This window comes from Mauremys mutica, chromosome 8 (genome assembly GCF_020497125.1).
Source record: "Mauremys mutica isolate MM-2020 ecotype Southern chromosome 8, ASM2049712v1, whole genome shotgun sequence".
Classification (NCBI taxonomy): Eukaryota; Metazoa; Chordata; order Testudines; family Geoemydidae; genus Mauremys; species Mauremys mutica.
The window spans coordinates 44543052-44555237 of record NC_059079.1 but is presented as its reverse complement, the minus strand read 5'-3'; the positions used below and the strand labels follow the sequence as shown (position 1 = coordinate 44555237).

Below are 12186 nucleotides of genomic sequence, written 5' to 3'. Positions count from 1 at the left end.
TAACCGTCTTTTTCTGAAATAGTCGTGTGCACATGCTCAGTAGAGCTTATTTAGAGGTTATCTTCTAAAATCTAAAAACTTTCCATCTGTACTGAGATCCCCACTGAGATCTCAAACATTACAACTGCATCAAATGTACTACCAGGATCAGAGTTAGAACCCTAGATGGTGGATTTGTCGCAGTAGTAATGTCAGGTGCCAGGAAGGAGTTCTGGGTGCCGTGAGTTCTGGTCACTGCTGTTCCACTGAATTCTGTGCACTTCGCATGCCTTATTATTGATCAAAGCCTCATACTCGTATCTTAGCAGTCAGGAAAGTATATTTTTTCATTGTTTTTATAGTTGCAGTAACTGAAAGATGCATAAGGTTTCTTCTGTCAGAGCTGGCAATGGAATTTGAGTCAGATTCTGCACTGCACCTCCTGAAGGGCACAGATCAGGATTGAATAGGGGAAACAAATAGTAATTTGCCAGCTTCCAGAATGTGGACTCCTTTGGAGGCCAGAGTAAATTCTCATTTACTTAGCCTCACTACTTTCAGAATGAATGTGCCAATCTTACATATGTGACTATGTTGTCTTCAACCACTAGGCTATCTGTCTAGGTGTATTATTCTGATGAGTGTAATATCTGAGTGCTTCACAGTCTTCATTGTTTTTATCCTCACAACACTCCTTCGAGACAGGGAAGTCCTAACATAAAGAGATGGATTTACCAAGGTCAGACAGGAAATCTGTGGCAGAGCTGGAAATGGAATCCAGGTCCATCTAGCCATTGAACCATCCTTCATCTCTAGAAGGAATTCTAGAGGTCCTGGATTCCAGCCCTACTGATAATCCATAATGGATTTTTTTATTTTAGTTTGCTTTTAAAAAAATAAAAGGAAATTACTTACAAAACACTATTAAAAGAACATTAGACTGTGGGAACATATAAGAACTAAGTTTGCAAAGTCCAAGCACGTAAAAATCAGGAAATGTCAGAATTGAGATTCCCAGAATTTTGCCTTTTGTGCCTATGTGTTTTGATAGTTATTGATTACACAATCACAAACTCTTTGTTCTACAAGTCTCCTTCATTTAATAAAGAGGGTGAACAGCGAATGAGACAGAGGAATGTAAGAAGAAAAAAATTTGGTTTGACCCAGCATGGCCATTCTTATGTTCAAGGTACTGGACTTAGACCTGGAGAAGCTGGGTTGTGTTCCTGGCTCTGCTACAGACTTCTGTGATGTTGAGCAAGACTATCGTAATGCTTACACACAAGGGGATAGAATTAAGGTTGCGTGAGACACAGGGCCAGCTTTAGGCCTATTCCACCAATTCCCCCGAATCGGGCCCCGCGCCTAAGAGGGCCCTGCGCCCAGTGAGAATCCCTTCTCTGGCTAGAGGCACCTTTTGAATTTTTACTCACCTGGCGGTGCTCTGGGTCTTCGGCGGCACTTCGGCGGTGGGTTCCTCGCTCGCTCCGGGACTTCGGCGGCGGGTCCTTCGCTCGCTCTGGGTCTTCGGCGGCACTTCGGCGGGTCCTTCAGTGCCACTGAAGACCTGGAGCGAGTGAAGGACCCGCCGCCGAAGTGCCGCCGAAGACTTGGAGCACCGCCCGGTGAGTACAAGCCCCACGTGTTTTTTTTACGTTTTTTTTTTAAAGTCATCCCTGCCGGGGCCATGTCGAAACTGTTCGAATTGGGCCCCACACTTCCTAAAGCCGGCCCTGATGAGACAAACACCTAGTTCTGTGCCCTTAAAGAACACAGCTACTTTAAAAACAAACTAAAAACCCCTAATCCTATACTTCAGCACACTAGCAGTGAGGACATACAATTTTCAGTCATTACAAAACCAGAATTGACTGTTTGTGTGAAGAATGTGGGAGCTATTTGTTTTATTTTTTATGAATATAGTGTGTATCTCTTTTTACATACTTGCTATTGTGCTGTTTATTACGTGGGTTCTAAGGCCTTGTCTGCACTGCCACGTTACAGTGCTGAAACTTTCTTGCTCAGGGATATGACTCCCCCACCCCCCCGACTGATGCAAGTTTCAGCACTGTAAAGTGGCAGTGCAGACAGTGCACCAGCACTTGGAGCTGTTCTCCGAGCACTGGGAACTACTCCCCTTGTGGGGGTGGTTTTTTTTAATAGCGCTGTGAGGGCTCTCTCCCAGCGCTGGTGCCATGACTACATAGCCACAGTAAAGTGGTGCCGTGGCAGCACTTGAACGTTGGTCGTGAAGACATACCCTTACTGTTAATTCCTGCCAAAGTTCCTTGACCATCCACAGAAAGGCAGAGAATGGCTTTAGATAATCCAATCACTAGCAATACAGGTGTCAATGCCTTTGAAGCCAGTTTCTGACCAAGATGAGCCCATCACCCCAGGCTTATTTTGAGGGGAAGGATGGGGGCTTTTAGATGAGGAACATGGAATAAAACACTCTTGAGTAGATACATTTTTTGAGCTGAAGTGAGAGGCAGTGTCTGCAGGGAGGCAGATGGGACTCCAGGCCCCAGAAGCAGGGTCTGCCTAAACTTTAGGTAAGATACATGTGTAAGCCCTTTTAACCCTTTTCTCTGGATGCTGTGTTCCTATGAATAAATACATATTTTGACGAAGCTGTTTTTAGTCATTGCATTTACCTGCCGGTAACAGCTAATGAAGGGACACCTATTGCAAATGCCAAATCCAGTTGGATCTGCTGTGGAAACACTGTTGGTAAAAAGGGGATTGTGACGGGTTGGATCACAGAAACCCTCTTGGCAGATGCCACCCAATGTACCAAGACTACTTCTACCCCCGTCTTCCCTGCCAGCTCGGGGTCCTAGCACCATGTATTGCTGAGCCAGACACTCCCATCTGCTGCAACAAAGACCCAGGGTCTGAATTACTTGGCCCAAAGCTGCAGGTTTACCTGAAAGCCGCTAACAGAAGTGTTCCTGTTTTTAACACTCAGATGCCCAACTCCCAATGGGGTCTAAACCCAAATAAATCTGTTTTACCCTGTATAAAGCTTATACAGGGTAAACTCATAAATTGTTCGCCCTCTATAACACTGATAGAGAGAGATGCACAGTTGTTTGCTCCCCCAGGTATTAATACATACTCTGAGTTAATTAATAAGTAAAAAGTGATTTTATTCAATACAGAAAGTAGGATTTAAGTAGTTCCAAGTAGTAACAGACAGAACAAAGTTAGTTACCAAGCAAAATAAAATAAAATGTGCAAATCTATGTCTAATCGAACTGAATACAGATAAGATCCTTACCAGTTCCAGAATGCTCCCTTTTACAGACTAATCTCCTTTTAGCCTGGGTCCAGCAATCACTCACATCTCTTGCAGTCACTGTCCTTTGTTCCAATTTCTTTCAGGTATCCTGGGGAGGAGTGGGGGGAGAGGCTCTCTCTTTAGCCAGCTGAAGACAAAATGGAAGGGTCTCCCAGGGGTTTAAATAGACTTTCTCTTGTGGGTGGAGACCCCCTCCTCACTCCTATACAAAGTCCAGCTCCAAGATCGAGTTTAGGAGTCACCTGGGCAAGTCACATGTCCATGCATGACTCACTGTTTTTACAGGTAGCATCCATTGCTTACATGCTACCTTGAATGTCCTCAAGTAGACTTCTTATGTTGATTGGAGCATTCCAAGATCCATTGTCCTTTAAGTGTTTCTTGATGAGGTACCGTATTTATCGGCGTATAACACGCACAGGCGTATAACACGCACCTTCATTTTAAGGGGGAAATTTCAGGAAAAAAACTTAAATTTCAAATAAAGGACTTTGAAGCAAAATAAGGGTAGCTCAGAACTTGTTTTATCAATATTATCTTCTCTTCATAATCGTCTGGCATACGCTGGGAAATCCTGGTTCTTGTTCTCATCCGAAGCTCATGCCTCTTCATAAATCTTTGGCACCATGATGCTGTCCCTTTGAAATCTTGTATTTGCAACTCTTTGCTGATTTTCACTGCTTGAATGATGATCATTTTGGTTGATAAAGCAATACCAGCTTTTCTATGATTAAGTACAAACTCCTTCGCCTGTTCTTCTAATTTTGGCCATTTAGCAATACCGCTGCGAAAATTGCATTTTGTTTTTGATATTGTCTTGAGTTTTTCTTCCATTTTTCGCCATTCCCGTATTGTGCATTCTGTTGGTGGCTCTCCAAAATGCCTTGCTGCAGCCCTTCACCAATTGCTCTTTTCCTGATATGGCAGAGGACGCGAGCGGGCTGCGGTTTCCAGCAACAAGAGGCAGCGGGTGACGTCACTCACTTATTTTTTTTGTACTCTACTTGTACCTGACGGGTACAAGCTCTCCTGCCTCAGACAACTCTCGCGAGGCTGCAAACTCTCGCGAGGCTGAAAACTCTCGCGAACCGTGCAGAGCGTTACCGTGGTTACGCTCCGCCAGCCGCGAGAATTAGACGTGAAGAGGAAGGCGCGGGTTGCCTGAGCAGTTACCGATGGCGGCTACTAATCCACTCGCCGCCGCCGCCATACGGTATGCACATGTATTTTGCTATACTTGATAATATATTGAAAATTACATGGCTTCTTAAGGTTATATCGGCGTATAACACGCACACATCATTTGCCCCCTATTTTCAGGGGAAAAAAGTGCGTGTTATACGCCGATAAATACGGTACTTAATTTCAACATTCCTTTCTCCAGGAACTGACCAAATGCTCTACTAAGGTTATTTAGAAATCAAGCCAGTACACAGCCAACATTTATAGCATTCATAACGTCGAATACAAAAATGATACATGCATGCAAATAGGATTAATACATTCAGTAGATCATAACCTTTACGGAGACATGTTACATGGCATATGTAGCATAAAACAATTCTAAGCATATTTCCATAGAGCCTTATGAGAGGTACCATAACAGGGATGTTTCAGTCTAGAGCTGGGTCTGTGAATGAGAGAATCTTGGGATTCCACTCTGAGAGGTGGGAAGGCTCAGGGCCTGTCATTTGAAAGGGTGCACTTGAGATAGACCTAACAGGGGTCAGAAGTGCAAGCTAACCATGTGACTTTGACAGCTGGCCTAGTCACTTCCAAGAAACACAACAGTTTGGATTAATTTTAGTTTTTGGAATACATTGAGTTTGGCCATGACTGGTATGTTCTTGCAAGATAGGAAATCATATATAGGCATCTATAAATATACATTTTAACTTCTTATATACGAACCTGAATTATCCTAGTTGAAAATCTACAAGTTAAACTGTGTCTTTTCCACTCAACTATTAACCTACTTCAACACATTTCTCACACCTACCTACCTGCCTCTACAGACACCTGAAGCCTGCTGATATTTTTTGCTTCATTTTGATATTTAAATAAGTATCCTTTCCTGAAAGATACAGTTAGCTTTAAGATTGTTAAATTAGCTCTGACTTTAAAAAAAAGAGAGCGAGTGAGCAAATGTTTGTTACAAAGCATAAACATGCACTCTTTGTTGTCAATTCACATATTTATTAACTTACAGCTTAACATGTAAATTTATTTACTTATAGAAGACTAACTTTTAAAAATAAATCCTACCTAATTCTTAGAGATCTTTTTAGTCATCTTATGGTATTTTATGTTGTCTTATTAGTTATCACTTGAATACAATTTGATGCTTAACAACCTCCAGAATTATTTTGAGGTTTTATGTTAAAGAAATGTAAATAAATATAAGTTTATTTAGATTTATTACTTCAAAATTATAGCATGGTTTGAAACTTGATGGATTTTAAATGGGTTCAGAAATTCTTGCAAACTTGAAATGTTTACATTATGTAAATAATTCATGTTAGCACATACTTTTCGTAACATGCTACAGTATTTTGTAGCATATTAGTTTTTCCTTGTTAAGAAAGGATACTTCATTGGTCAGTGACTTACGATGAGGACATGCTGTTGAATGAAACATCTATTTATCTTTTCCTAGCAACTGAATCATCCAAATGTAATTAAATACTATGCCTCCTTCATTGAAGACAATGAGCTAAACATAGTGTTGGAATTAGCAGATGCTGGAGACCTCTCTAGAATGATAAAGGTATGAATTTTATTTTTAATAGCCTTTAATAATCTATTTGGAGCAATCTACTATGTTTTTATTCACTTTTAATTCTAATTGCTCAGCTTTTGGGTCTTGCAACCTGGGTCTTTGGTTCTTAAATTACAAATAACGTGTTTGATTTATTTGAAATGCAGGCCATAATTGTTTAAGAATAGGTGCTCAGAGACTCAAATAAGAAACTTGCAAAGTCTCCCCCCCCGCCACCTCCCTCGCCCCTCCGCTTAATGAAGCAAATTTGTTTGGAAATGCTTTTATTATGCTGCAGTAGCTAACTGTGGTACATTTGAGATGAGGTCAGTTGCTTCAGCTCTTCTTCTGTACATTGTGTTTCACAAATAATTAGGGCCCATAGAACAGTCCATGAGATTTTAGAAATCTGCTTGTAGTTGCTGATTTTATGATTGGCTCTTGGGACTGGAACATTTATCAGTAAGGCTATGTTTTAGTCATGGGTATTTTTGGTAAAAGTCATGGACAGATCACGGGACAGTAAACAAAAATTCACAGGCCCATGACCTGTCCATGACTTGTACTAAAAATATCCCAGACTAAAACAGGGGTGCTGTGCGTGCTTGGGGGGGAGGGGGGTCATGGCCTGGGGGGAGCGTGGGTGCTGGTGGGAGGGAGTTGGTGGGACAGGGGCAGGCTCCTTACCTAACTCCTGGGAAGTGGCAGCCCAGTAACCTAGCTCCACATGCTGCCTCCGCTCTGTCCCAAGCCCCGGTTCTGCAGCTCCCATTGGCTGGGAACCACAGCCAATGGGAGCTTTGGGGGCAGTGCCTGGCTGCCAGCAGAGGCAGCATGTGGAGCTAGGGAAGCTGAGGGACAGGAGCCCCCCCAGGTAAGCAGTGGTCCCAAGTCCTCCCCCACACTCACACACACATACAAACACCTGCTGCTGGGAGATAGGGGGGCCCAAGACTGCCCCAGCAGCAGCCAGTGTGACTGACCCAGGTGTTGCCTGAACTGCTCAAGTGGCTCCTGGGCCAGCCACACGGGGCTACTGCAGAAGTCATGAAGGTCACGGAAAGTCATGGAATCCATGACCTCTGTGACACACACGGAGCCTTATTTATCAGTTCTGCAATTTTTATAATCAATGATTTTATCTTCAAAATGTCTGTCTATCTGTATCAGTCTCTGTCTGCATATATGGTTTTCCAATGTATAACTAGGTTTTTCCAGTGAAGCAGTAAAGCTAAAAGTGCTTATGTCATTTGAGAGGATGCTCTTCAAATAATCTGGGGACAATTTTTAGTTTAGCAGTTCTTTCAAGTTGGCTAAGTGAGTAGCATGTATGACATTTCTTCGAATAGTGGTTCTATCGATGCTCCATGTCAGGATGTGTGTGGACTCATACACTCTGGATTGAAGATTTTTATCAGCAGTGTCTGTGGGTACATGCTTGCTCATTAGGCACTCTTGTGTGCTGATACAAGGGCATTTAGGGAGGGACCAGCTGACATTCCAGTACCTTCTGAACCTCCTGCAGCTTGAGATGGAGTTTTGCAGTGTCTGGTAGCTAGCCTCATGGCTTGCTACATCTTTTTCTCAAATTCTCTTTATTTTCTTAGTATTTTTATTTATATTTTGTTTTTAGCACAGTTTGTGCTTTTAAAAGGGGAGGAGGGGCTCCCTTTCCCTTCTTCTATTTTTGTGCACTTTTTGGACCTTTCTTTTTCACAGTTCATAATTCACAGCCACAAGTGCAGGTTATACCCAAGATTCCAGGCTTCAAACCCTGCCAAACCTGCCATAGGTCTTTCTCATGCATAGCTAAGAAATTATCAATGGAGTGCTAGCTGAGATCCACAGTATTTGAGTCACCCTGCCCGCCATACATATGATCCACAGAGCGCTCCAGCAACCATTTCTACAGCGGCAGTAAGAAAAGACCCTGGGGGCCCTTTGGAACCGTCTAAACCCGCAGTCCCATCCCTTGCAGTACCAAGACAGCAGCAGCTAAGAAATCCATGCTGCGTACCAAGAAACTGTCTGGCAAGCTATCTAAAGCAGGACCTGCATTGGCACTGGTCTCTGTGCTTCTGAGACACGTGAACTCGAGAGCCAAACTGAAATAGCCATCGGTACTGCCTCCAGCAAACAGACATAAGATGCACTGATCGTACTTTGATGTTCTCTTCAGTATCACTGGACATTCTGACTCCTGATGTTTCCTACCCAGATTTGCTGGTACTGTCCAGTCTTTTAACTCATGAAAATCTTTGGATCCTGGAGAAGCCTGAATCACTGTAGCTGCGGGGTACAGAGAGACATTACTCACCTCCTGGCGCCTACTTCCTGTTGAAAATGGTAGTGAAGGGTGTCTCACCATCCAGTACTGCCACAGCCTCCAGTCCCTCACAAACTCTTTGAGGGTACATACATGCATTTCCAGATGCTACCGACTCACTGTCCTTATCAACCTCTGGTACCGCTGCAATTACAGGACCCCCTCCAGGTCCCAGTGCCATCTTGACCACTGGTACTGACACCATTTGCCACTCGAGTTGACACAGATGACACTGTATCTGGTTTGGAAGTGTCTATGCAGGGTCACCCTTTTGACTTCCATTACTAGAAGTTACGCACTGGTGATGAAACTTCTAATGGGAGATATACTTGACATCACTGGTAAGGACAAATGTGGAGTCTTTCCCCCTTCCCTTATGATCCACAACAGTGGGCTTATTGGAACCCGTGAGTCTCTTATGGTGTCCAGTTATACAGGGTCCCAGCTTGTGAGAACAACTTATGGCCTTGGGTCTTTCCACACAGCAATATCTTACAGGGCAGCAAGAGCCACCTGCTGAAGAAGAAACACCACCTTCCCATAAAGTCGCCTCCTCACTAGACAAGGTTGCCATGCCTCCCCCATCATTTTATGATGATGATTTCATGCCTTTCAGGATCTTATGAAATATATAGTTGAGACCCTGCATATTCTATTGGAAGAGATACAGGAGCCCCAGCACTCCTTGCTGAATGTTGTTCACATATCTTTTCAGGGCAAATCACTTTGCCTATCAGTGGTGCTCTGATGGCCCCTGTATGTTCTGGCAGACCCTTGTTTCTATACCACCTACAAGTAAATGGGTGGATTAAAAACGCTGTATCCCACCCAAAGAACTTCCCCAAAGAGGGAACAATTTCAGGCTCTGATAAGGCAAAGCCAGATAATCACCAAGGCATCTCTCCAGGCCTCACTAGATGCTGCTGACACAGCTGCTCTCTCCATGGCTATGACAGCCAGGCTTCTTGGCTACAGTCCTCTGGTCTGCTTCCAGAGGTATAAAGCATCATAGAAAACCTTCTTTTTGAGGGACCCAGATTATTCAGGGGTGCCATGGACAGGTCCCTTCTCTCTTAAGGACTCCAGGGCAACTCTACCATCTCTTGCCATCTATACACCTATGGCAAAGAGAAAGTACAGTATATCACAGAAGGCTCAGTGATCTTGCCTGGTACAGTATCAGCCCACAAAAACAACTGAGTCCCCAGGAAGAAACCTAGGTTCACAAGGAAAGGACCATCTTCTTGATTGATTTCAATTATCCCCATATTGACTGGGAACATTTCACTTCAGGACGAAATACAGAGATAAAATTTCTCGATATTTTAAATGACTGCTTCATGGAGCAGCTGGTACGGGAACCCACAAGGGGAGAGGCAACTCTAGATTTAATCCTGAGTGGAGCACAGGAGCTGGTCCAAGAGGTAACTATAGCAGGACCGCTTGGAAATAGTGACCATAATACAATAGCATTCAACATCCCTGTGGTGGGAAGAACGCCTCAACAGCCCAGCACTGTGGCATTTAATTTCAAAAGGGGGAACTATACAAAAAAGAGGGGGTTAGTTAAACAAAAGTTAAAAGGTATAGTGACTAAAGTGAAATCCCTGCAAGTTGCATGGGCCCTTTTTAAAGACACCATAATAGAGGCCCAACTTCAATGTATACCCCAAATTAAGAAACACAGTAAAAGAACTAAAAAAGAGCCACCATGGCTTAACAACCATGTAAAAGAAGCAGTGAGAGATGAAAAGACTTCCTTTAAAAAGTGGAAGTCAAATCCTAGTGAGGCAAATAGAAAGGAGCACAAACACTGCCAACTTAAGTGAAAGAGTGTAATAAGAAAAGCCAAAGAGGAGTTTGAAGAACGGCTAGCCAAAAACTCCAAAGGTAATAACAAAATGTTTTTAAATACATCAGAAGCAGGAAGCCTACTAAACAACCAGTGGGTGGGGCCCCTTGACGATCGAAATACAAAAGGAGCGCTTAAAGATGATAAAGTCATTGCGGAGAAACTAAATGGATTCTTTGCGTCAGTCTTCACGGCTGAGAATGTTAGGGAGATTCCCAAACCTGAGCCGGCTTTTGTAGGTGACAAATCTGAGGAACTGTCACAGATTGAAGTGTCACTAGAGGAGGTTTTGGAATTAATTGATAAACTCAACATTAACAAGTCACCGGGACCAGATGGCATTCACCCAAGAGTTCTGAAAGAACTCAAATGTGAAGTTGCGGAACTATTAACTAAGGTTTGTAACCTATCCTTTAAATCGGCTTCGGTACCCAATGACTGGAAGTTAGCTAATGTAATGCCAATATTTAAACAGGGCTCTAGAGGTGATCCCGGCAATTACAGACCGGTAAGTCTAATGTCGGTACCGGGCAAATTAGTCGAAACAATAGTTAAAAATAAAATTGTCAGACACGTAGAAAAACACAAACTGCTGAGCAATAGTCAACATGGTTTCTGTAAAGGGAAATCATGTCTTACTAATCTATTAGAGTTCTTTGAAGGCGTCAACAAACATGTGGACAAGGGGGATCCAGTGGACATAGTGTACTTAGATTTCCAGAAAGCCTTTGACAAGGTCCCTCACCAAGGGCTCTTACATAAATTAAGCTGTCATGGGTTAAAAGGGAAGATCCTTTCATGGACTGAGAACTGGTTAAAAGACAGCGAACAAAGGGTAGGAGTAAATGGTAAATTCTCAGAATGGAGAGGGGTAACTAGTGGTGTTCCCCAAGGGTCAGTCCTCGGACCAATCCTATTCAATTTATTCATAAATGATCTGGAGAAAGGGGTAAACAGCGAGGTGGCAAAGTTTACAGATGATACTAAACTGCTCAAGATAGTTAAGACCAAAGCAGATTGTGAAGAACTTCAAAAAGATCTCACAAAACTAAGTGATTGGGCAACGAAATGGCAAATGAAATTTAATGTGGATAAATGTAAAGTAATGCACATTGGAAAAAAATAACCCCAACTATACATACAATATGATGGGGGCTAATTTAGCTACAACGAGTAAGGAAAAAAATCTTGGCGTCATCGTGGATAGTTCTCTGAAGATGTCCACGCAGTGTGCAGAGGCGGTCAAAAAAGCAAACAGGATGTTAGGAATCATTAAAAAGGGGATAGAGAATAAGACTGAGAATATATTATTGCCCTTATATAAATCCATGGTACGCCCACATCTCGAATACTGTGTACAGATGTGGTCTCCTCACCTCAAAAAAGATATTCTAGCACTAGAAAAGGTTCAGAAAAGGGCAACTAAAATGATTAGGGGTTTGGAGAGGGTCCCATCCGAGGAAAGATTAAAGAGGCTAGGACTCTTCAGCTTGGAAAAGAGAAGACTAAGGGGGGATATGATAGAGGTATATAAAATCATGAGTGATGTTGAGAAAGTGGATAAGGAAAAGTTATTTACTTATTCCCATAATACAAGAACTAGGGGTCACCAAATGAAATTAATAGGCAGCAGGTTTAAAACAAATAAAAGGAAGTTCTTCTTCACGCAGCGCACAGTCAACTTGTGGAACTCCTTACCTGAGGAGGTTGTGAAGGCTAGGACTATAACAATGTTTAAAAGGGAACTGGATAAATTCATGGTGGCTAAGTCCATAAATGGCTATTAGCCAGGATGGGTAAAGAATGGTGTCCCTAGCCTCTGTTCATCAGAGGATGGAGATGGATGGCAGGTGAGAGATCACTTGATCATTGCCTGTTAGGTTCACTCCCTCTGGGGCACCTGGCATTGGCCACTGTTGGTAGACAGATACTGGGCTAGATGGACCTTTGATCTGACCCGGTACGGC

The 12186-nt window shown here is 43.0% G+C and overlaps 1 protein-coding gene across 14 annotated transcripts in view; it reads left to right on the top strand.

Annotated features, from left to right (window-relative positions):
- NEK7 (NIMA related kinase 7) overlaps positions 1–12186 on the top strand; it is a 152007-nt gene that overhangs the window by 78491 nt on the left and 61330 nt on the right. For all 14 annotated transcript variants that reach the window (XM_045027751.1, XM_045027741.1, XM_045027750.1 and 11 more), the window contains one exon: positions 5940–6050. In XM_045027751.1, coding sequence (XP_044883686.1) covers positions 5940–6050 — 111 coding nt within the window. The remainder of the gene's footprint in view (positions 1–5939; positions 6051–12186) is intronic.